This window comes from Musca domestica, unplaced genomic scaffold (genome assembly GCF_030504385.1).
Source record: "Musca domestica strain aabys unplaced genomic scaffold, Musca_domestica.polishedcontigs.V.1.1 3, whole genome shotgun sequence".
In the NCBI taxonomy this organism is placed as follows: Eukaryota; Metazoa; Arthropoda; class Insecta; order Diptera; family Muscidae; genus Musca; species Musca domestica.
Window position 1 is genome coordinate 8332877 of NW_026712299.1, and position 26487 is coordinate 8359363.

The window sequence follows — 26487 nt, forward strand, 5'->3', positions numbered from 1 at the left end:
GTGCACATTTTCAGCAGACCTCTTTGGCAAGTAAACACGATCATTTTGTTTGTTTACAAACTGCTGGACATCGAATGTTTTCTCATCGGAGAAACCAAATTCGGCAGTTCACAACTTTCGGCCAAGCGAAGCAACTCTTTAGCTCTTTTGAGTCTATTTCCTTTCCGTTGCGGTGTAAGTTCTTGCACTTTTTGGAATTTCAATGACTTTACCCTGAGCTCATTTTTCAAAATTTGCCGAATGGAATATTACGATATGTTCAGCTCACGGGCCATTTCTTGGCCACTGCGACGCGGGTTTCAATAAAGTCCCTTCTTTACCTTTCGAACAATTTCTGCTGATGTTGCTGTTTTCTTTCTTCCGACTTCCTTGACGTCGGGCTTCTCTACCAGTATCACGGTAACGAGCGATAGTACGAGATACAAAAGATTTATTCACATTTAATTGCTGGAGTACTCTAACTATAGCCACTTGTGGGTTTCTAGCCAAATATAAAGAAATCACATTATGACGTTTAAATTCCTCACGAATAACTTTTTTTTTGGAAAATTCTCACCAAAATGCTTTTGAACGCTTGTAAACAATAGAATGAGCTGTCGCTGGAATAATTTTAACAGCTGTCGGACGAGTGGCTTATTGGAAGTGACAGCAATCTGAAGTTGGTTGCAGTTTTTTCATCTCAACCTATATGTCGGAATCAGGTTAAAAATGCCTAGCTCTGAAAAAAAAAAATTAAAAATCCGAGAGATTTGGCTAAACTACAGTTGTTTCCCGAGACTATGCAATTTACTTATATCACAAAAAATCCTCGTTCTTGACTAGTTAGCATTCTCATCATCTAAGGAAAGATCTTTCCCAATATCAGGAAACAATTTTCTGTTTCAGAATCAGGGATTCCTCAAAGGGGGGAACATTTTAACATTATTGGTTCAGCGTTGCCTGCCTCTCAAATATTCAGGCCTAGATAATTTGAGACAGAGTCAGCTTTGAAAGGGAATTCGACAAACGAAAAGAGAAATGCCTTATTGCGATTTATTTCTCTAGGAATGTTATGTGTAGAAGGGGGAGTCTAAGCTGTTCCCCATCCTAATTTATGGTGGTATTCTTCCAAAATAAAAAAGGTTTACCAGAGTGAAAAACAAGTAAAAAGCTGTGAATTCGTTAAAAATTCTATTAAAATCTTAAAAAAAAAACTGAATGTAGTTATATTAGGGTTTATACGACGACGTGGAAATGCACGGGCGACTTTTGTCATAGCCTGTAGAATCCATTACGAACTTCAAATACCAAATTTGAAACAATTCCGGTAAATAATGTCGCTAAAATCCTCAAAATACCGAATATCGGGAGGTGCCGTTATATGGGGGCTATACGAAGACGTGGACATGCACAGACAATTTTCTATCTTAGGCTGGAGTATCCATTACGAGCTTCAAATACCAGTTTTGAAACAATTCCGGTGAATAATGTCGCTAAAATCATCACAATACCGAATATCAGAAGGTACCGTTATATGGGAGCTATACGCAGACGTGGGCCTGTACGGACAATTTTCTGTCTCAGGCTGAAGTATCCATTACGAACTTTAAATACAAAATTTGAAACAATTCCGGTGAATAAAGTCGCTAAAATCATCAAAATACTAAATATCGGGAGGTACCGTTATATGGGAGCTAAAAGAAGATGTGGACCTGTACAGACATTTTCAGTCATAGGCTGTAGTACACATTACGAACTTCAAATACCAAATTTAAAACCATTCCGGTGAAAAAAGTCGCTTAAATCACCATAATACCGAAAATAGGAAGGATAGCTATAACAAAACGTGGACCTACATGACCCATTTTCAATACCAAAAGTCTTGCAGACATAATATACATTTGAGTAAAATTTTATCAACCTACTTCATTTCGTTAGGAAACTAGAGTGATTTCCACAGACGGACGGACATCGGACGGACATATATATACTTTGTGGGGTCTAAAATGTATATTTCGAGGTGTTACAAACGGAATGACAAACTTAATATACCCCCATACTATGGTGGAGGATATAAGAGCACCACAATCCGCCTTGGTTCTAAGCTCTCCTCTAAGTGTGGAGACTACTATCTCCTTAAAACATTCTAAAAGTCAAACAAATATATTTGGTAAAAGGGTAAATAAAATTGTGTATATCATTGGCAGGATATCCGAAAGAAAGATCTCAGAACCCAGGTACTTGACGTGACAACACCTTTTTTTTGAAGTACATTGAGAGAGGATGTATCGAAAAATGTCTTGTTTAACACGCAAGTTATAAACGTCTTAAGATTTTATAATTTTATGACACTTTTCACGCGGCACCGCCACCACCTGATTTCATGGAACTATGCACAATGTGTGTTACACTGAGCGCACATTGATTCCACATGCCCAATCATCCATCCACTTACCTGTAGCAACTAACCGGTCGCATTGCGTTGAACTTATTTTAGAATGAAAAGGGATTAAGGATTAGGCGAGGATATGAGGACAACAACTGTCGTTGTGTGAAACTAATAAAAACTTGTCACAGCACCAACACTTTAAGTACCTGTTCCTCAACCACTCAATCTCTCGGACAGGTGCTCGCGTAGACAGTGACTAAAGCGTGATTTGTATATAAATGCCAGGATATCAATGAATCTCATCACAGTTCAACAGCTAACCTCAAACGTTAAACACACACAACACTCAGTTTTAAACAAAAATCATTTAAACATGGGTTTTGAACAAAGCTTCAGTGAATTACACATTAGCAGCCAATCGCCGGCTTCGTACATAAAATCACATCCTTATCAGGTGGCGAATTTGGTGACAACTGAAATGCGCTTGAAGCGCATAGCTAAACGTCAAATGGACAGTGCAACAATGTTTAGTCGTCTGCAGGTGATTATCGATCAAATGGAGGAGACCTTTAAGGCGCCAAGTTGTAATCAAGTTTCACCGAAAAATCTCATCTCCAATGGAGGCAGCAACGGTCTGGGTGGTGAGCAGCACAATTATCCATATACAAATTCCTCGTCGGGTGTATCATCATCCTCGTCAACGGGTTCACCATTGTCGGAGGATGAACAATGCGCCTCCTCCAGTGGTAACAAGAGAAAACTCCAGCATGAAGATTGTCAATATCAAGAACCCAGTACGACAAATGAACCCAGCCCATATCCCCAACAAATGGGTGATGTGGTTATTTTGGGTCCCAATGGCACACAAATCGATGCCAGATCATATAGCAGCATTATTTGGTCATCATCCGCCTCGGCTACAAGACAACTTTTGGGTTTTGTTTTTAGCAGTGATGTCTTGGCTACACACACTCTCACGGGTAAACCATCGCCAGCATTCTATGGCCGAGAGAGGCCAGCAAAAATGCAATTAGATCCAGTTAAGGCAGCCGACATTATCCATTGTGTCAAAAGCAAATTCCACTGTACCGAACGGGAAATTCGTGCTGCCATTACGACCAAATGTTCCGATACGTCAAAGAAATACAAACGGCGTTGCATGAAAAAGGTTGATGTTTTGAAAATGTAGAATATCTGGGTTTGGGGTGGAGTTTTCTTTTTTCTTGGCTTAAGTAACTTGTAAATATTTTGTATGTTACATTAGTTTTAAGTTGTTTATAAATATTTTAATCGATGTGATTGTTTTATAAAAAGAAATGGAAATTTAAAATAAATTCAATTTTAGTTTTAAAAAAATTCAAAATTTTTGTTTGTTTTCTTTTATGTTTCACAGTAACATTTATTGTTTCTTTTTCTTTCTGTTTTGTTTCTTGTTAAAATTAACACTAACGATTTATTTGCAAGATTTGTTTACTAGGGAAGTTGGCTTTCTGCTTTTCACTTCGAACCGGAGCCTTTCTTGGGATCCCAAGCTTCAATTTTGGTACGGGTGGTGCTATAGGGCATATATTGTTCTGAAATGAGGAAATAATGATAAATTTATTATTGACTAAAATTGTAATTAATAACTAAAAGTTGTTAAAAGACTCGAGTAAAATACTTGCAATCAATTTCGAACAAATTTCGATTCGTTTTATATTTACGAAAATCAAAATACAATTCAATATTCTAGCAAGTTTCTGCTGTTACAACAACAACCTAGTCTCTACCACAATTTTCAATTAAATAAATACGGATACAAATTGATTTTGGTAAATTTTTAATTTATTTATTTATTTAATTTTTTTTTTTTTGACATAGAATTCAATATTTGGGCCTTTTTATACCCTCCACCATAGTATGAAGGATATATTAAGTTTGTCATTCCGTTTGTAACACCTCCAAATATACATTTTAGACCCCACAAAGTATTTATATTCTTGATCAGCATAAAATTCTATGTCGATTTAGCAATGTCCGTCCATCTGTCCGTCTGTGGAAATCACTCTAGCTTCCGTACGAAATGAAGTAATTTGATAAAAATGTGTATTATGTCTGCAGGACTTTTGGTATTGAAAATGGGCCATGTAGGTCCACGTCTTCGTATAGCCCCCATATAACGGCACCTCACGATATTCGGTATTTTGGTGATTTAAGCGACATATTTCACCGGAACTGTTTCAAAATTGGTATTTGAAGTTCGTAATGGATACTACAGCCTATGCCAGAAAATTGTCTGGCCAGGTTCACGTCTTTGTATAGCCCCCATATAACGGCAATTCACCATATTCGGTATTTTGGTGATTTAAGCGACATATTTCACCGGAACTGTTTCAAAATTGGTACAGCCTAAGACAGAAAATGGGCCATGTAGGTCCACGTCTTCGTATATCCCCCATATAACGGTACCCCCGATATTCGGTATTTTTATGATTTTAGCGACATTATTTACCGGAATTGCTTCCAATTTCGCATTTGAAGTTCGTAATGAATACTACAGCCTATGACTGAAAATAGTCTGTGCAGGTCCACGTCTTTGTATAGCCCTCATATAACGGTACCCCCCGATATTCGGTATTTTAAAGATTTTAGCGACATTATTTACCGGAATTGTTTCAAATTTCGAATCTGAAGTTCGTAATGGATACTACAGCATTGTCATTGTCTGTGCCGGTCCACGTTTTATAAACACCAGGGTACCTCCCTATATTCGGTATTTTGATGATTTTAGCTAAATTATAAACAGATATTTTCAAGTTTGGCATTTGAATATTGTAATAGCTTATGACAAAAGATGCCTATGCAGGTCCACGTCGTCGTATAGACCCTAAAACACGGCTACAACCGGAATTTTTAAAATTTTAACATAATTTTTAACGGATTTTATTTTTTGAAAATTGTCAAATTTGTACCAAATTGTTGGGGGGTATTCAAAAATCGGCCCGGCCGAACTTACAGCTTTTTTACTTGTTTCAGTTCCTTTGGACTGCTACGAGATGGAGGGAAAACACTTTTTTGTCTACGCTTCTATGCAGTAGACCTAGATAATTAGTTGACCTTAGATGGACCTTTACCAAATCGTCTGCGACGCAGTAAAAATTCTATTCACAGAAAAAAATTCTATCCTTGTAAAGTAACTTATCGGAAACTTATTCAAGAAAAGGTGTTACTGTTCACCCACCTTCTTCGAACAGAGATAGGCTGATCCAGCCAACCTAAGGTAATTCTTCCCAGACAGTTAATGGGCGGTCTTGTGTACATGCCTGTGCGTCGTTAGACAAAACCGACTAGCTGTCCTTGATACTATTGAAAGGGGAGTTCAGATTGAAAATGTTCCTTTCCTACAATCTCCAAAATTGTAAAATTCAACGAAGCAAAAATAACAAGAGGCTACAAATCGTCGGCGCAGTTTTGATTGAACAAAATTATGCTATGGAAAGAGAAGTTCTGACAGAAAGTGTGCCATTATCTATAACCTTAAAATTGTCGCGTTCAACAAAGCAAAAAAGAAAAAGTTGCTACAAGTCTTCGGCAAAGTTTTAATGGAAGTATATTCATCGGACAGGAGTACTACAGTCTCGTGTGGAAATATTCCGAGACCTTATGGCCACAGAACTTTGAGATGACGGTCAGATCTATGACTAAATATATACTGACTATGAGCTGTCCGCTATAACACTCCTACGTAGAAAAGTTGTGTCAGTTTGCAGTATGCATTCCAGTTCCACTTCTTTGATAGGTTGCAAGGCTAATATTCACAACAACCAGTGGGGCATCAGGGATATAGACCCCAAGTAGATCCATTCGATTTTATTTCAAATTATTTTCTCATATCACTATCCTACATAACAAGAAGCATGTATCGATAATTCAGTCTGTAGAATACACAAGCTGATGGATTAGTTTGGGGTGGTTTCCAGTCGATTAATTTACCGATTAATGAGCATTTTTCAAGAAGGCTCCTACGGAAGACGCTTGCAGAAACTTGGAAACTGGATTCAAGATATCTAAGGCCATCTGACCAGCAATCGCGGGATTTAATATTTATGTGTCAGTGCAGTATCAGATGTCTAACCTTAAAAAAGGAATACAATGTCCCTGACTTCTGTTAACTAAGTAAGGATGAAGAAAATGTAGAGACAATTTATCCAATATTATGCAGATGTCCATGTTTTCAAATCAGCATCACACAGGTATAAGGTAGGTGAGAGACCGCAGCTAGAAAATTTTAGTCCGAAGTAGATCTTATTTGAAGGTTTGCCAAAAGCATTCCCTAGCTATTAGACCACGCCTCTATAAGCACTTATTTTTCACTTCTATGTACCAATGGACCAAAATTATGCGAGTGGATCAGCTGCTAACTCCGGTATAGTTGCGCACCCTTAAACCATAAAGCTCTTATCGTTTACTCTAAGGCGAAGACAATACTTAAGTTTTGCCGGGCATCCTTTTTTGTAACTCCACTAGAGTGAAAACTTGTCTTATAATCTGGTCGGTTAACCTTAAAATTGCTAATATTTAGAAGTTTTACTATATTGAGGCGGTACCGGTGGCTATGCCACAAAGCTTGAGTTGAATATTTTTTTGCGAGAAGGCCAGAGCCAGAGAGCCCCCAATGTCAAATTATGGTCGTAGAAACTAAGGCAGAAATGCTGTTAAATAGGTGCCACATTAAAAAGTGGACCTAGACTTAATATTTTTGCGAGGAGTTAACTGACAACCAAATATTCCAAATTATAGCTGATTTTGTTGAAAACTGGGACCTAACCTTCAAAATACCAAAAATCAAGAGATACCCTTGAAGGTACATTGGATATATTTAGCGAGGAGCAAATCTAAACGCGGAGAACAATGAATTTAAAATAAAAACTGATTTGGTTGCAAATTAGGGAACAAAATAAGGAGGTACGGTAACCTATATTATCGTATGCCTGACTACGGACCGAGCATCCAATAAATAACATTAATGACTAAACAATGTCAAAGCTTTATATATATAATAGTGCGATCTACATTGTTATTTTAATGGGCAGAAGGAAAAGGTGATATTAAGGCGTTGATCACTAATATGTATAAACGTCATGGTATCTCTGACAATATTTCCGACGTTCTGGTCACTTATGAGAAGACCGTTAAGGGTAGACCTTTAGTTCGTCTTTAAAAAGTCCTTCCGGTCTCACGTAAAAAGACCTACTGGTCCCTTGACCCATTTCAACATTTTTGATAAATAGACCTCACAATACATATCTTATGGCATTATCTCAGAACCAACAAGATCATGCTCAATGTCCCTTGTCACCTTTGCATTGAAAATGTTATAAAATTGCTTAACCTGTAAAGTTGTAAAGGTTTTAGAATTTTATTTTTATAACTTTATGACACATTGCCGATGGCGAACCTCATTTCATGGAATCGGCCGCAATGTGTTACTTTGCTTGCTCAATTGTTAGTCAGTACCTGTTCGTTTGGTTGTTCTTTCGTTCGTCCTATTGATTCGTTGAACTTATTCGACAATGAAAAGGGATTAGGGATTAAAAATAAGGATATGCGAACAACTGCTGTTGTGCAAAACTAATCAAACCTATGGCCGAAATGTTGATACCTGTTTCGTTGAGACCGTGCTTGACAGGTGCTTCTTACTTTCGTTTGTTTAAGGGACAAAAGTAAACGCAGTGATATCAATGAATCTCAATGAAATTGTTTTTAGAAATAACTTCAATTTTTGGCAGACTAGCAGCAAATCATATCGTTGTTTACTTTTCTTTTTATACCCTCCACCATGGGTAGGAGGGTATATTAACTTTGTCATTCCGTTTGTAACACCTCTAAATATTCGTCGTAGACCCCATAAAGTATATATATTCATAATCAGCATAAAATTCTAAGACGATTTAGCGATGTCCGTCTGTCTGTCTGTCTGTCCGTCTGTCTGTCCGTCTGTCTGTCTGTCTGTCTGTTGAAATCACGATAGAGCACACATTATTTGACGTAGACCTTTGAAATTTGGCACAAGTGCGTGTATTGTCCCTAGGATGGTTGGTATTGAAAATGAGATATATCGGTCCACGTTCTGGTATAGTCCCCATATAACGGTACCTCCCGATATTCGGTATTTTGATGATTTATGCCACATTTTTTCACGGATTTACCTGAAAATTGGTATTTGTAGGTCATGACGGGTCCCCGAGCGTGTGGCAAAACATTGCATGTATAGGTCCACGTTTTGGTATAGCCCCCATGTAACGGTACCTACCGATATTCGGTATTTTGATGATTTATGTCACATTTTTTCACGGATTTGTCTGAAAATTGGTATTTGTAGGTCACGACGGGTCCCTGAGCGTGTGGCAAAACATTGCATGTATAGGTCCACGTTTTGGTATAGCCCCCATATAATGGTACCTACCGATATTCGGTATTTTGATGATTTATGCCACATTTTTTCACGGATTTGTCTGAAAATTGGTATTTGTAGGTCACAACGGGTCCCTGAGCGTGTAGCAAAACATTGCATGTATAGGTCCACGTTCTGGTATAGTCCCCATATAACGGTACCTCCCGATATTCGGTATTTTGATGATTTATGCCATATTTTTTCACTGATTTGTGTAAAAGTTGGTATTTGTGGGTCATAATGGGTCCTAGGTCGTGTGGCGAAACATTGTAATTATAGGTGCACGTGTTGGTGTAGCCCCCTTTTTAACGGTACCTCCCGATATTCGCATTTTAATGTTTTTTGCCACATTTTTTCTAATGTTCTTTTACCCTAGGGTGGAGGGTATTAAAAGTTTGGCCCGGCCGAACTTAATGTTTTTTTACTTGTTTACAATGATGTTTGTGAAACTTGTTTCCAAAGGCAAATTCAAGACCACAAACATATTTCTATAAACCATTAAGTTGTACCTTTAAGAAAACCAACATATATTCGGTTTTCTACAGACCTTGGGAGACCATAATCAGTTTTTTAGAAGGCCAGTAAATATTGTCATAGTGTGTGAAAATCTATCCTCAATTTATTGGTCAGAAGACCAGAAAAACTTTCACAAACGAGCCGCAAAGACCAAAGCGCTTCTCTTATAGAATTCCTCCTGTTATTCTTTCACTCGATCATAAATATCGCTTCATAATAGGCGAGAAGGGTATTTTATAGAAGACCATAAATATTTTCTTTTAGAAGACCGTAAAGAGGTTGTTTTAGATGTTCAGATAAGACCACAAAAAAAGCTTTTGATAGAATAGTTGGAACATCTTATTTGAAAGTTCCGCAATGATATTGAAGATATTGATTTGCAATTCTTCTTCAATTGTACATCAAATTACTTACCTGGGGTGCCCGACAAGTTTTCACTGTGATCAGCCATCCACTTATGTTTGGGACGGTTACCATCACGAATGGGTGGCAAATCGCTCTAAAACAAAATAAAATAGTTTATAACCAACAATTCCTAACCATTTTCAAAACGATCTTCAATTACCTTGTAATGCATCCAACCGAACCATTCAGCGGGTATTTGGGAACCATCATAGTCCATGTTCACATGGTCAGCGAATTCTACCCAACGATTGCGGCCATAGAAATAGTAGGGATTTTCGTAATACTTGTTGCCGTATTTGTCGGTGCCAACCAATGTACCGATTTTCAAATCATCATTTCTAAAACGCGGTGGAAATAATGTACATAAACAAATTATGTATTAAATATAAAGACAATTTTTTAACAAAAACTTATATAATTCCACAGAGGCCAGCCGCTGCTGCTTACCTATACAATTTGAGATAGGTGTTCTTGATGCCACCATTTTGGCGAACAATTTGGAAAAGTTTACCCAAGCGGTCTAAGCCAAGATATTTAGACATTCTGCAAACAAATTGAATGACGATAAAGCTTTGTTTTAATAGAATTGCCCAGGAATTTGTCGGAAAATTACCTGTCGTTTCGCTATGCAAAAACTTCACTGACACTGGAACAGCTGTTTCTGGGGGGAAATTGACAGCTTTATGTTATCAATTCACTCACAGAGGCTGGGAGGAAAAAGAAGCAGAGATTACGGTAAATCACAAATGAACAAAGCCAAATATATGATATTAGTTTTATATTTATTTTAAACAAGAAGAGGAGTAGTGACATTGGGTGGTATGTTCAGTGAATTGAGATACCGACAACTCAATCGTGAATCATTTACATTGTTTTTATCTTTGCCCCACAAAAAAGGAGAAATACAATAATTCCACCAACGTTTTTTTCTGTTATAAGAAAAGCCACTAAAGACTGCATTCATAAAATGGCCAAAAATACCTCCAGCTCTGCATTCCGCAAAATCGATGTAGATCAATACAATGAAGACAATTTCAAGGAAGATGAAGCCGATTCAGTGGCAAATACATGCGACGAGAACCTAATCACCAACCTATTGACAGAAGGCAAATGTATAGAGGCTTTGGTGTCTGTCCTACAGAATGCTCCTTTGAGATGTAAACAACAACATGTCAAGGTAAGACCATTGGATTCTAACAACATTTCGTAACTAATAATGGAATATTTATCTTTTTCTGATTCCAAACAGGACCACGCCCTCAATGTTACCCTAAAGGTACTGCTCTCCGTCAAAGCGTCACAAATGGATCAGGCCGTTGAAATCTTGGAACAAAACGATCTACTCGATGTCCTCATGAAATACATTTATCGTGGATTTGAAATGCCCTCAGAAGGTTCAAGCGGCCATTTGCTGCAGTGGCATGAGAAGGTGTTTGCCAAAGGAGGTTTAGGTTGCATTTGCCGTGTATTAGCCGATACTAATCGTGCCTAAGTGGCCGCCACTTTTGTTCTTCAAGGAATTGTTAATAGTAATTGTAATTTATAAAACATACATTTCTTCCTTTTTTTAAATGATTGTCATTATCAACATTGATTGATCTTTTTAATGTGTGCAACAAGCCGTACATTAACCAAACAACCAGAGTCAGTTTTATTAATGGACAAAAAAAGAACAAAACAAGTTAAAAATGTTTAGTAAGTACCTAGTATTTTCTGCTGCAAAGGAGTATTGCCTATTTTTCGTTTATTAAGATTATAAATATCTACATTTTTATACAAGTATTAGATTGAAAATTAATATTGTTTTATTGTAATTCTAATTTCAAAAAAGAAATCGTTCACTTGTGTGGAGAAGTCTGTAAATCCAGAATAAAAACAAACCAAAATACATTAACCGGTAAAACGATAAAGCTGTTCTGTAATCAAGCCTTGTTTATTGCACGAAGTAATCCAGATGACTGAAAAATCTAATTAGAAGGATTATGAAGAAGGAGTTATTGCATAAGGAACGATTATTAATCATCTATTAATGCCAGAAATTGTCCAAAAGTACTTTTGGAGCTACAATTTGTTTTTGGGGAAACATTTTTTCAAGGACTGTCAGATCCAAATCGTAGATCTTCGGGATATTTTTTGGAGAATTGTTTTGGAACAGAATCCGTTTTAGTTTTAATTTCAATTTTCTGTTTGGGGAAAATATCATACCTTGAGTTACAATGATCATGCATGCACTCAGTTGCTCAACACAATTGCATCAAAATTCGGGTAGTCGTGAATAGCCTTATAAATTATTGACGTTCCCGTACTCAGCTGATGTTCTGAAAAACTCAATAGATTGAAAAAAGTTATTCATGATGGAATTTAAGCGTGGTAGTGTGATTTCTGGCTACCGTTAGAGCACTCCAGCATTTAAATGTGAATAAATCTTTTTCACCTCGTACCATCGCTTGTTACCGTGATACTGGTAGCGTAGCCCGACGTCAAGGAAGTGGACGGAAGAAAACAGCAACATCAGCAGAAATGGTTCGAAAAGTAAAGAAGCGACTTGATCGAAACCCGCATTTCGGCTTGTGAGCTGAACATATCGCAATATTCCATTCGGCAAATATTAAAAAATGAGCTCGGGGTAAAGCCATTGAAATTCCAAAAAGTGCAAGAACTTACACCGCAACAGAAAGAAAATAGACTCAAAAGAGCTAAAGAGTTGCTTCCCTTCGCCGAAAGTGGTGAACAACCGAATTTGGTTTTTTCCGATTAGAAAACATGCGTTGTCCAGCAGTTTGTAAACAAACAAAATGATCGTGTTTACTTGCCAAAGAGGTGCACCTTCGGTTGGCCACTACACTTACAGCCGATGGTCGCTCTCCGCTTGTACTAATCGACCGTGGTAACGGAATAAATGCCGAATATTATCGCGAAAATATTCTGGAGGTTGTATTCAAGCCTTGGGCACGCAAACATTTTGGTCGATAGGACTCAGCATCATCGCACTCACCACGCGCCACCCAAGACTGGTTACAAAATGAGGTACATAATTGCACAGCCAAACCTACCCAACTCACTCCAGAAGATCTCTGACTACAGCCCGTTAAAGTAGCCGAATTTCTAAACCTGGAGCTGGAACCAGATTAGCAGAACGCAAACACACACATGTACTACTGCTACAACAACAACAAAATGAGGTTCCTCGCTTCATTTCAAGCCCCAACGGCCACCAAAATCTCCGGATACCAATCTGTTGGACTATTCTGTCTGGAGTATTTTGGAAAGCAAGGTTGGCACTAAAAAATACCAAAATGTCGAATACCTCAAGCAAGCAGAGCAACATTCGGACAGCATGTGACGGTTTCATTGGCCATTTGAAGGTCATAATTCGTGCCAAGGGTGACAAATTCGAACAAATCTAAACTTATTCTAAAATTTGATGCTATTTCCGATATTTTTCTATAAAATTATAAAAGTAAAAATTATGACGTTTCAGTTTTTTTTAATCTCACCGTGTATTATTTCGATGAGTTACAAACGGAATGACAAACTTAATATACCCTTCATATTATGTATGGTGGAGGGTACAAAAATTTGTTTAGGTTAAGGGTGCACAGTCGTTGGACAGTAGATTCCCAATCGTCTCTACCAAGTGATAGACCTTAGCTTGATTTTCTTCCCGAGATTAACTGCTAGATGGCTGTAGATACCCTACAACCGGTCCCTAAGTACTAATTTATTCCAGCTTCTTTGATAAGAGATTTTTTGAAACAGCTGTTATAATAGCTTACTGGTGATTTAACCGCCTCATCAATCAATGATACTAGTAGAATAATTTTCGTATATATTTTTTATTTCTGCAAAACTCTCCAAATGTGTTAATTAAATACTAGAGCTTATAAGCCAGAATATAACGCCATCTCAAAAGGGGTATCCTTCGTTCATTAAAGGAAAAATCAAGGGTTCTTTTAAGACATACAATTGATATGAAATTAACAACAGGTGATAGTTTTTCTTTAAATGAATAAAAGAAACACATAAACAAATAGAAGAGGAAGAAGGAACTAAAACAATGTGAATGGGTGTTAATATAGCGTAGACAGTGTTTAACAATTTCTTTTATTTATGTTTAATTTTTGTTTTCTAACGTAGACACAAGTTTCGAAGCGTTAAATTATGCCAAATATTTCTTTCTCAAATATGCTAACTTTTAACGCCAACAATTAAATGTGATAGTGATGGGAGGGGGAGGAATTTCGTTTTGTTTTTTTTTACTTTCAAGAGCTAGAGAGAGATGATGAATAATAATGCTGTTGTATGTTGTTGCGATTGCGGTTTGAGTGCTGTTTCGGCTGCATTCTTCCTTTTGCATGCTTAGCAATTATGGTCTGTCATTGTCTACCACATGTGGGTTTCACGTATTTCACTAATAATGTGATTAGCATTTGTTAAAGCCTACAACAAAAAAGAGGTAAGAAAGGAATAGACATTAGTGGAGGTCCTTAAAGTGGCTAGAGTAGATGGGGAAACATACCTTCAACATATCGGCAGCTTCTCTCCGGCGTATCGCAATGTGATCCGATTCATTGAGTAATGTATCGACGGCATCCGATTTGTATAAATGTGTTACCAATTCACTTTGTAAATTATCCTTAACATAATTAACTAGAAAATGCATAACGGCCTTTGGTACTGAATCTTGTATAGATTTGCGTACAATATAGAAATAGGATTTGATTAAACGTTCTGCAAAAGGAAAGGAAATAGTTATCAAATAAAATAGGTTTGTGCTTTTCTAAATCCTACCAATAACATCACAATCCTTTTGTTCCTTATCGGTTAGACGCCTCGAGCCCTGATTGGCTGGCACATCGGGTAGCAGATTAACAGGTTTCACAGGACTCATAAGCGAATTGTGTAGAGGAGTATTGTGATTGGAGTTTTCCATGCTTTGGGTATTGGGAGCTGGAGGCAAAATATTCGATAACCAGTTGTTGGGATGTTGGGCATTTTCACCAATGTGATTCTGAAAAAAATTAAAAAAGTTAGATTAAACAAAATTGTAAAATTGATCATCATCACACACCTGTTCTCCCACATCATTGTGTTCCTGATGTTGCTGCTGCTGTTGTTGTTGTTTTTGTTGTTCTTTTTGCAAATTCTGTACAGCCATTACCTGGGGCGATGAATTTGTTGTCCTTGGTGTATTCGATCGTCTGGCCAACTGTTGTTGATGCTGCCCATATGGATCCATTATATTATCTGTTTTCAAAAGACTAGGCACCAGGGCAGCATCCTTGTGAAAGTCCGGATGTTTTGTATTAATGTAGGCCAATTCAATGGCAACCAGATTCTCCACCATAACATTTGTGGTAGGCAAACGACGCCGCAACAGTTGTGTAACAACATCAACGATTTTTTCATGGAGTTTTGGGAACCTAAAGAAGAATGAGAAGAGCAGAAATTCAATTTTATAGAAGGATTCAAAAGTATTCTATTTTTAAAAGGTAGCTAAACTAACTTCTATCTTTTAAAGTTCGTATTGCAGTAGAAATTTCCAAAATCTTCTAAAAGATGTGTCCACAAATGACACAACAGCCTATCTCTTAGGATACCATCAGGAAAGTGTTACATCCTTGTTAGGTATTAATCTCTTAGGTTTGATGTGATGACATTTTATAAATGAAATGGAATTTCAGAAATTCTATAGAAGATGTCTACGCAAATGACAAAAAAAAAAAACAACAGAGGTATACACCCAGCCTTAAGTTATGATTATTCAAATTGTTGAAACTTTATTAGGCAGGTTCCGAAGCAGCTGGCCAATGCTAACCAATTCGTATCTAACCTAAGACAGTTCCTTTAAAACTTGAACCCTATGTGGGAGAGGTACCAGAAGAAATGCTCCGATCTCTACCATCTTTATAACAGATCTTGTGTTGATACAAATATTGATATGTGCCAAGTCTGAATGGAATCGGATGTTAACTTCCCGTTTTATGAGCTTCATGAATATTCAAAATTTTGACCCTTTGTGGGGGAGGTACCAGATGGAGTGGACCGATATATCCCATCTTTATACCAGACCTTGGATAAATAAAAATATTGGGATGTATGTAATTTGAAAAGAACCGGATGCTTATTTAATATTTTATGATCATTTTTGTTATTTAAAATTTTGACCTTTTGTGGGGGAGGTACCAGAAGGAATGGTCCGATCTCTAACATCTTTATAACAAGTCCTGTGTTCATGGAAATATTGAGATGTACTAAGTCTGAATGGAATCGAATGTTATTTTCGTGTTTTATAAGCTTCATGAAAATTCAAAAATTTTGACTCTGTGGGGGAGGTACCAGAAGGAGTGGGCCGATAACAAATATTGGGATATGTGTCATTCGAAGAGAACCGGATGCTTACTTCGAATTTTATGATCGTTTTGTTTTTTTTTTAAACTTTGACTCTTTATGGGAGAGGGACCAGAAGAAATGGTCCGATATTTACCATCTTTATAACAGGTCTTGTATTGGTGAAAATATTGATATGTGACAAGTCTTAATGGAATCGGATGTTAATATCGTCTTTTATGAGGTTCATGAATATTCAATATTCTGACAGTTTGTGGGGGAGCTACCAGAAGGTGTGGGCCGATATATTCCATCTTCACACCAGACCTTGGGTTAAAAGGAATATTGTGATGTGTGTAACATCATATTTTATAAGATTTTTAATATTCAAAATGTTGACCCTTTATGGGGGAGGTACTTGATGGAGTGGAACGATATTGACCATTTTCGCACCTGACCTAGCGCTGATGCAAATATTAGGACTTGAAAAGTTGGAGCGAAATCGGGTCATCCTTTCCCTTTTATGCAGTAAATTATGAAAGCCATCTTCGGAATTTTTTCGGAGCTGATTTGGTTGAAAAATCTACTTCGAATTTTTAGAGGTGTTCCAAAGATTCGAAGGTATAACATATAATAAAAAAATGTACCTCAACATTTCCTGCTGTACTTCGTTGCCACAATGTTGAACGATACGTTGCATCTCTTCGTGTATCAATTCCACACAACGCAGCGACGGCTCCTCTAATCGACGAATTTGTCGCTTGACTAGCAATTCAAATGACACTTCGGGTACGAAAAGCGCCGGCCTAGGACCAGTTGCATTTCGTATTGCCGTTAAGATATCCATTTTAGTTAGACCAGCTAAGGGATGAATGGAATCAAGTGTGCGTCCAAAAGTCTCATGGAAAATATAACAGATACGTGCACCGCCACACAACTCTGTCGTTTCAATGTTACGCGCTGTACCATCAATGGTCGAACAATAGGCGCTGGCAAATTTCGTAATAATTTGCAATAGAGTTTGACTTTTATCCTTAACATCTTCACCGTAGGAATTTAGCAGAGATTGGAATTGCGAAGACATGACATTGACGCGAGTCTTTAGATCGGGTAAGCAGTCTCGTATGTGATGCATAAGCAAACGATTGAGGGTCTTGGCCAAATAGGGGGTGCCATTGCGGGTGGCCAGTGTTGGATATTTACGTTGTAAAAATGCCGCCTCATCTTTCAATTGTTCATCGATGTCTTTGTTGTCTTTTATGTCCTGTTGCGACCGATTGATAACACCAATAATACCCAATTTGACGGGTATGACACGGCCACACAGTATGTCTATGGCATCGGTGCCAGCATCCATAAGATCTAGTTTGGTAACAACGGCCAGTGTTCGCCGTCCATCGGGATCCACATCTTTGGCCAATTTTAATGCCTCACTTGTTGCCATATCTGTGTTGGCTGCCGTAACCGCCAAAATAATGGAATTGGGATTTTCAATGTATTTGATAAGCAGATCTTTGATTTGTTGTTCAATATCTTCTGGCTGATCACCGACAGGGACTTTTGTAATACCGGGCAAGTCAACCAAGGTTAGATTTACTACCCGTGTTGAGAATATTTTCAAATTAATCGGTTCCGAGCAAATTCCTTTATTACTGCCGGCCACACGTTCTGTTTCTTCTTCGATTTCCGTACGTATCTGATCGAAATCGGTGAATATCTTTTTGGTGTGTAAAAATTTGCCCCATTCTTCAACGTTGAGTGTGCCTAGGAGGGGAGCAAGAAGAAGTCAAGGTTAATAGAGTTGGGGGTTTTTTATATATCTTAGAAAACTTACCATTTTCAGCCGATCGATGATTACGATCCGATAATGGGCAATGAATCAATTGCAAGACCAAGGGTCTTCTTGTTACAATACCGGTGCCTCGTGGTAGAAACGAACGTCCAACCAGACTTTCTAGTACTGAACTTTTACCCGAACTCTGAAAGGGGAATACAATTGAAATGTATCAATATATATTTGTTATATAATTTATATATAGAATGGTAAAAAGGATAGGCCGTATATTTCCCCAGGAGCAGTAACATTAAAATAAAGAAAAAATTAAATTGTATCTGTCGCAGTTTTGCGACAAGTGCGAAATCATAAATTCCATTTTCATTCCACGTTTCTGGTTGAGAGAAATATTAGATATAGCAATTTGTAAACAATTCGAAAGTTATGACACATAAAAAATATTGAAAATTGTGACCCTTTGTGGGTGAGGTACTGGAAGGTGTTCGCAGACATATATTATCTTCACAACAGATCTTGTGTTAGTGAAAAAGTTTGTCTTTGTGGAATTTGAAGAGAGTTGGATGCTTGTTTCGATTTTTTTTAAGTGATTGGTTTTTCGAAATCTTGAACCCAATGTGCGGGAGGTACAAGAAGGAATGGTCGAATCTCTAACATCTTTATAACAAATCTTGTGCTGATGGAAATATTGGGATGTTCCGACCGATTTATAACGACCGATGTTAATTTCGTGTTTTATGAGCTTCATGAATATTCAAAATTTTGACCCCTTGTGGGAAGGTACCAGAAGGAGTGGACCGATATATTCTATCTGCACACCAGACCTTGGATTAATAAAAATATTGTGATGAGAGTAATTTGAGCAGAACTGGAAGATTATTTCGGATTTTATAATCGTTTCGGTTATTCAAAACTTTGATCCATTGTGTGGGAGGTACCAGAAGGAATGCTCCGATCTCTACCATCCTTATAACAGATGTTGTGTTGATAGAAATATTGAGATGTACCAAGTCTGAATGGAAACGGATGTTAATTTCGTGTTTTATGATCTTCATGAATATTCAAAATGTTAAACCTTTTTTGGGGGGTACCAGAAGGATTGGACATTTATATTCCATCTTTACACCAGACCTTGGGTTAATAATTTTATAAGAGTTATAATTATTGAAACATTTGGCCCTTTGTGTAGGGGGTACATGTTGGAGTGGACCGATATTGTCCATTTTTGCACCTGATCTAGGACTTATGCAAATTTTAGGATTTGCAAAGTTGGAGCAAAAGCAGACTATCCTTTCTCTTTCTGTGAAGTAAATTATTTTCTTTGAAAATTTCAACCTTTTGTGGGGAGGTACCAAAAAGATTGGACCGATATTGCCCATCACCCAACTCCATCTAAGTTTAATAATAATATTACGATGTACCAAGTTTGGACCGAATCGGATACTCCCTTCAAGAGTTATCGCCCGACAGACTTACAGACGGACGGATATCGCTAGATCGACTCCAAATGTCCTGAAACGGATTTGGTCCAATGAGACCTAAGATATAAGGATTACAGCCTGGGTTTTGGATCAAAAGATTTCGAATTTCTTTCTCCACTAGTTTGGGATTTTAGATACTCTTTTCATTAGTTTACACTTCAAATTTACAACTCATTATGCTATTTATTTCTGGTAATTATTATGACAATATTGTGGTGCGGTTATTCAAGAATGTTCTCTTGTGTCATGATCGCAGAAGGCAATAACCACAAACCGTTGACACACACAACTGAAAACAATATTGAAATTGATAAATTGTGCCTTTTCAATACAATGATTTGCTAAAATGATATAGCTACATATTAAACAAAGTGTGAAGATAAGAATAAAAACAGATTGCATTAAGGAGGTAAATTTTAAAAGCAATGCTGTTCTATAAATCGTAATGGGGAACACATTTTCATTCAAGACCTATACACAATCAATCAATCAAATATTTCTGATATCACTGACTGCACATTTAGCCAAAATTTCGCAAAGTAAACCAAGAACATATTGTTGCTGACTGTCTGTGGATTAGTGTCTAGCACTTGAAACCGGCACGGCAATAGACGGGTGTTGTTATCGCCAAAAATAAATGGTTGGTGACGACATAACAGCTACATAAAATGAAATGCCAAACATTGACACAATTTCTAATGTGCTTTCAGGGAAAGATAAAAAACAACGGCAACAATAACAATTAACAGGTGGGTGTAACAGCAGCATATGCTGGGAAGAAAAGGTAAACAAATAAACGAAAATATCGTCAGATAATTAAATGTATGTATATAATAAACAAAATATATGTGGTTTGAAGAAGATTTGGTGTTCCAGGACTTTATTTGATGTACTATTCTTGTAAATAAGATCTGGAGTTCAGATATACTTAAGACATGCTATTGGTATTTTTGCGTACTTGAATATTGATTTGAGCACTTTTATAAAAAAAAACTTTTTTTGTGAAACTCGGATTTCTTGAAAGTAAAGATATGGTGAAAACAACTTTGAATGACATCCACCATTTGGAGCAAAAAATCCGTTAAAGATTCTGTTAAAATCTTAAATATGCCGAATGTAGCCGCAATATTAGGGTCTACATGACGACGTGGACCTGCATAGGCATCTTTTGTCATAAGCCATTACAATATTCAAATACGAAAATAAAATCATTAAAATACCGAATATCGGGATGTAGCATTATGTGGGGGCTATACCAAAATGTGGACCTGCTGTCGTAGGCTGTATTATCCATTACGAACTTCAAATACCAAATTTTAAACAATTCCGGTTAATAATATCTCTAAAATCACCGAAATATGGAATATTGGGAGGAACCGTTATATGTGGGCTATACGAAGACGTAGCCCTGCACAGACAATTTTCTGTCATATGCTGTAATATCCATTACGAATTTCAAATACCAAATTTGAAACAATTCCGGTGAATAATGTCGCTAAAATCTACAAAATACCGAACATCGGAAGGTACTGTTAAAAGGGGGCTAACGAAGACGTGTCTCTGTACAGAAAATTGTATGCTTTAGGCTGTAGTATTCATTACGAACTTCAAATACCAAATTTGAAACAATTTTATGTTTTATGCTGTAGTATTCATTACGAACTTCAAATACCAAATTTACTACTTCATTTCGTTCGGAAGCTAAAGTGATTTCCACAGACGGACGGACATTGTTAACTCGACCTAGAATTTTATGCTGATCAAGAATTTATATACATTTTGAAGTCTACAATGTATATTTCGAGGTGTTACAATCGGAATGGCAAACTTAATATACTCTGGAGAATGCCGTCCTCGAGTCCACTTCCCATTCATTGCAGCAAAATGTGTGTCAGCTAACAAGACAAACCAGGCAAGTTGTGGCGCAGTACTTTGGGTATTCTTCAACTCTAAGGCATGTGAACACAAAGAGGGCGGGAACAAAACCAGTTATTATTTATAACCACGAACGAGCGACTAGACATCCACATGCCTGACAAGGACGTCTGGACCTGTAACAACATACCTGTAAACATTATAGCTGACTATATGGATGGTTCAAAGATGGAAAGTAGAACAAGTGCATGGGTCTTCTGCAAAAGCCTGAACATCAGAAATTTCTTATTCCGAGTCAATCGATTTGGAGATCAAGGTCGCTTATGTCAATAGAACTGGAATCGGCTCTGGTGTCTACTCGGAAGTAACAAGCCTATCTTCCGCAAAACTATCAGAAGACAGCAGCGCTCATAGCTTGTCATATACTTCAACCGCACCACTCACGAAAGTCAATATGAAAATTTTGTCGACAGTCCTCCTCCTCTTAGCATTGAATTCTTATATTGTCACATCAAAGCTAATGAAAGAATGTGAAGAGCAGAACCTACTAAGCTAGATAGCGCGTCTGACCAGAGTAGTACTTCCTTGGACCCCAGGGCATCATGGTCTTGTTGTTAAGGAAAAAGCAGACGAACTAACTAGAGCAGGATCTGCCTCTAATGAACTTCCAAAGGCGTCAATCGCAACGCCAATGGAAATAGTTAAAGGGGTTATCTTCAAATACTATCTTTCACAAGCAAACAGACAAATCTAAAGACAAAATATGTGAATATCTTTAGCATACCTTGATAATAGTGCATCGGGACGGCTCGAATTTTTGTCCTCAATTGAAAGCCTTGGTAAAGCACAAGGGCCACTGGAATCTAGAGACTGGGATGGAGTCAAAAAACTGCATAGCAAGTTTCAATGATGTTTCGCATTTTAATCAGTCAATCATCTGTTTCTTTGAAAAGATCAAGATAATTTCGGACTCTTTGTTGGCAGCCTTGGTCTTCTCAAAATTATGAACCTCCACGTAATGAAACTTCTAAACTTTAGGGATTTTAACTATAGCCAATTTGGCCATAAGTCAACTGCAAGTACTTGTCCAATAGAGCAAATTAGCAGGGAGTAAATTTGTAAAAAGTGTTCAAATACCGCCGAATGAGGATGTTCCACCAAAAATTCCAACTAGAAATTAACCAAACCCAAGGCCTTTTAATGACATATTACTTTATGATCAATAAAAACCCATTTCCGTTGAAATCAAAAAGTCATGTCAGCGAATTTCAAAACAAAAGGTAATTTTAAAATAATCTTACCGCCAAGACTCAACGCATCTAACCGACTGTAATAGGTCATGAAACTCATGAATTTGTTTCCGTCGAGGAAATAAAAGCAAAGCAACTAACAATAAAACACAAACGCTTCTTATTAGAAAAGAAAATCAACAAACAAAAAAAAGAAAAAATACCGGCAGTGGCAGGTCAAAGTATTCTCAAGAATTAAAAGCAGCAGACGGCAAGTGGTACAATTAAAATAGAAATATATGTAAATATAAATCAGCGCGCATTGAAATACTATGTGGATTCCGCTTTGACCAACTTGCACCGCATATACCCAGCACCACACACACATACTATCTACACATACCTACGTCCTATAGCACAACAAACGAAGTGTGTACATTTGCTATGCCAGCAGCGAGCAATTTATTGATTTTCTCCGTATGTTGTTTTGGACAAAAGAATAACACAAACCAAAACCTAATATTGTCATCAATTATTACATAAAACTTTCCTTGGCGAAAAATAATTTCATGCATTGGGGGTATCTTCATATCAAAGATACTGAAGTTTCAGGGAAAGCATGTGCCGGTCTCTAGAGAAATGAAATTATATAATTTCTTTGGTGCATTTTTTATGTTCCCAGTGAATATTCATATTTTTGGGGCAAAAACTTGCTACTTGTGACATATCTAGTGGACACAAACGTACTAACACAGCCAGAACATTATGGCAGCTAGCCTTTTTGCACTGACGACATGCTTACCTGACTGCCCAATACGACAATTTGCGGCAGTTGAATTGAATCCGAGCCCACTGTATTGAATACATCTTGTAATTTATTGATCACCGGTATGAGAGCCTCCATTTTTCTGTGAAAAATATTTCAATTTAATTCTAGCTCACACACACGAAAATTTTCATTAATGAAAATAGTCACAGAAATTGGGAGTTATGAATTTTTTTGCACACTAAAAACCTTGTTTTCTTCTACCCTCCGCCCGTAATTCCACCCTTTTTCCACTTCACTTTTCAGGCGTTAGATAAATATGGGGGTCGACTTCGTTGGCGCTGTCACTTTTTCTTGTGAATAATAATGCCTTAGAATTGTATTTGAGATCGCTTTTTATCTTGTTAGAACACGGCACTATACTTTTTTAACTTTAATTGCTGATTTTTAATAATTTTCTGCACAAATTTTATGCAATTTTTTCGTATAATTTGCAATTAATCACCCGCAGCAGAAAAAAATATTTTCGCTGTTATACAAAGATCCGTGCCACACTAGAATTGCAGGGTAACGCCGACGATATATCATAGTCAAGGGGTTATCAATTCATTGTGATTTGCATCGTAAACGAGACGCATAACGGCGGCGATAATAAGTAGTATCGAACTTCGTTATTTTTACACTACGCAACAGAGTTTTTGTTAGGTGTTGTTTCGATGCAAATTTTTTCAAGGGAAAGTTTACAATTATTTTTAAAATATGTTACATTCAGCCTACTCGGCGTTATGGTGGGGTTCCGCACTAGCTCAGGAGGGAGCGGTTAATCCAGGGGGTTCTCAACCCTGCCACCATCAACCCTAGGGAATGAACACTTAAAGAATTGTACTGGAACAAACACAAACACAGAAAAACTGAAAACAAACATACACAACATACACCTATGACACAGGAGCTTGATATTATTGCTCCCCCACTATGCCCACCCATCCTTGACCCTTTAGTCCAAATACACTCAAAAAATTTAAAAAGGGCCCCAAAAAGCCACACACACTCACTTACAACGCCTAGTCTCCTCTCTCACAAATAAAATTTAGCACAACATATTATTTCTTTAGACAAATAGACATTAAGCTTATTTATTAGAATCATTATCGTTCTCTTAAAACTAATTTCAACACGAACACATAAAAAAAACTGGATTATTAATACCCGAACGAAAAAAAAATTGTGAGTCAATACTCGGATTACCTTTTTTTATTACCCTGCTAGAAGCGCCAATTTTGGCCAATACAAGTACTTTAAATTTCTGCCTAAAGGAGCTCACTTAGACAAATCTTTTGGGCATTTCAAATCCTTGTCCCAAACAGAAAAAATTGAAATTTTCTAGCTGTAAAATTTTGAGGCAACCCTACACTCACTAACAATAAGATTTAATGGGCATTAATTTTCCTCACATTTGTATCTTAAGCACTATTTATCTAACTACAAACAATACGTTTAACTTATATACTAAACTACACACTAACAAACAAATATTTTTTTTAGCTTCTTTTTTCTTTTTGTCAAATTCGGATTAATTGATGAATTTCATATTTTTTTTCTTTTTTCAGTGGTGTTTCCGTCAAAGGAAAAGGAACTTCATATGACTTTTTTCAGCGGGATTTGGCTTTTTTTCTTTTCTTTGGTAAGTAACTTAAATTTTGAATTACATTACCTTCACAACGGCATACTTAGGCAACTTTTTATCTTCTTTTTTCAGATTTTTAGGTGGGATCTACTGGTTAGCTTCCCGGATTGGTACTGTTGCCTGTTCCAAGGGTTATCCACTGGCAGTTTCCCAGGTCTTTTGGCCGTTTCCAGAACCTTTTCGTTGCCTGGAACCCCTGTGCCGCACCTGGCGATACAAAAATAATTGTTGAGGATGCCCGCTTCTTTTTCGTCCAAGTCGGATGGCGTTGTCCAATTGTGGATTTATGCGCGGCGTTATTCCTAAATAGAACACAAAAACTTAACACAACACATCCGACATAACACCACTTACAAATCAACACTTACAAATTGTTTAGATACGCCACACAAATAAAAAATAAAACACACAAATTGTAACTGCCAATTCAGTATTTCATTTTTATATTCACAAAAAAAAAAAAAAAAAAAAAAAAAAAACATTTAAAAATTGACTGAACTGTTTCTGTTCCACACCACTTTGAAATAATGGCGCTTTTAGTCCTCTCTGTGCTTTATATACGGCCACCAAGGACGCTCAACCAAACTTTCCCTCTTTTCCAAGATTTTCCCACAATTTCCCTGACATTTATTATTTACCTTTATCAGGTGTTCTACCTACCCCCAGTGTTGTATTTTTGCAACACGTCTCTCATGTTGTACAATAAACAATATGAAACTTGGCATCACTTTTTAAAATTTAGCCGGCCGCCCTGCGTATCCGGTTCTCTTTTTTGGCTGGCGTTCAGCACGTTCGGTGCATTAAATTGCACATTACAAAAATTTTACAATGAGGATGAACGCAACAAATATGATAATGTGTTTGGATTCGTTTGCAGTATTACATTAACAAATTACATAATTGAATTTGTAATTGCATATCCAAACGCATGTGTCAAATTAATGACTTATGGTAATGGTCTTCATTGAAAACAATGATTTTTCATTATTTCCACAGGCAACTGCCTGTCCAATAAGATTTACTTCATTCCAATTGGAATGCGTAAAGATAGCTGGAATGGAAAAAAGGGTGAATAGTGAAATGCAGGAATTTGGGCGAGCAAAAGTTGAAAATCTGTCAAACTGATATTTTCACGCCGAATACATAAAACCCTTTTGTGAATGACATAAGTCATTGCCTGGTTTCGGCGGAAAAAAACTAAGGCTCTACGGTCCGAAATCGAACTAAGTCAACCTAAAGCCAGCCGATGACTTAAGCCAGTCAAAAAAGCGTTTTATGTATGCTCACCTTTACTCGTTTTGAAAGAACTTGCTGAACATTTCCTCATTATCCCCTACTTTTCTGTTCCAGTATTTTTTAACTATTTTTTTTTCGTAAGAAAAATGACAAAAATCCTTGACAGCTGTTTTTCAATCAGCTGATGTAGTGCATAATTCTTATTAAGTAAATTGTTCCAATAAGATTTTGCACATTTAGATGTGCGCTAAGGTGGGTACATGGTAGAAGAATACAGGTAGTCGCATCGACACAGCTGCTGGGACAATGAACAGTCAAACCAAGTTTGGAATTCAAATTTGCAAAAATGCATTTCATAATAACATGCTC

The 26487-nt window shown here is 37.1% G+C and overlaps 4 protein-coding genes and 1 long non-coding RNA gene across 5 annotated transcripts; 3 read left to right on the forward strand and 2 right to left on the reverse strand.

Moving 5' to 3' along the window:
- Nucleotides 1–2257: 2257 nt before the first annotated feature.
- On the forward strand, nt 2258–3731 carry LOC101892212 (early boundary activity protein 2). Its single transcript, XM_005179138.4, has one exon. The coding sequence runs from the start codon at nt 2661–2663 to the stop codon at nt 3555–3557; it is 897 nt and encodes a 298-aa protein (XP_005179195.2). The 5' UTR covers nt 2258–2660; the 3' UTR covers nt 3558–3731.
- On the reverse strand, nt 3732–10457 carry LOC101889228 (probable NADH dehydrogenase [ubiquinone] 1 alpha subcomplex subunit 12). Its single transcript, XM_005179117.4, has 5 exons — nt 10336–10457; nt 10170–10265; nt 9883–10060; nt 9732–9816; nt 3732–3942 (listed from the first exon to the last, which is right to left on the reverse strand). The coding sequence occupies exons 2-5, from the start codon at nt 10262–10264 to the stop codon at nt 3866–3868; spliced, it is 435 nt and encodes a 144-aa protein (XP_005179174.1). The 5' UTR covers nt 10265; nt 10336–10457; the 3' UTR covers nt 3732–3865.
- A 92-nt stretch (nt 10458–10549) lies between these two features.
- LOC101889051 (actin-related protein 2/3 complex subunit 5-C) lies at nt 10550–11644 on the forward strand. Its single transcript, XM_005179116.4, has 2 exons — nt 10550–10899; nt 10972–11644. The coding sequence occupies exons 1-2, from the start codon at nt 10690–10692 to the stop codon at nt 11212–11214; spliced, it is 453 nt and encodes a 150-aa protein (XP_005179173.1). The 5' UTR covers nt 10550–10689; the 3' UTR covers nt 11215–11644.
- Nucleotides 11645–13539: 1895 nt separating this feature from the next.
- On the reverse strand, nt 13540–23772 carry LOC101888875 (dynamin-1-like protein). The gene is made up of 8 exons (XM_005179115.4): nt 23445–23772; nt 23232–23337; nt 17887–18031; nt 16700–17816; nt 14794–15145; nt 14514–14733; nt 14242–14453; nt 13540–14162 (listed from the first exon to the last, which is right to left on the reverse strand). The coding sequence occupies exons 2-8, from the start codon at nt 23331–23333 to the stop codon at nt 14106–14108; spliced, it is 2205 nt and encodes a 734-aa protein (XP_005179172.1). The 5' UTR covers nt 23334–23337; nt 23445–23772; the 3' UTR covers nt 13540–14105.
- A 162-nt stretch (nt 23773–23934) lies between these two features.
- LOC131803366 (uncharacterized) lies at nt 23935–25333 on the forward strand. The gene is made up of 3 exons (XR_009342543.1): nt 23935–24422; nt 24806–24879; nt 24955–25333. It is a non-coding gene; the product is annotated as an uncharacterized LOC131803366 (long non-coding RNA).
- The last annotated feature ends 1154 nt before the right edge of the window (nt 25334–26487 follow it).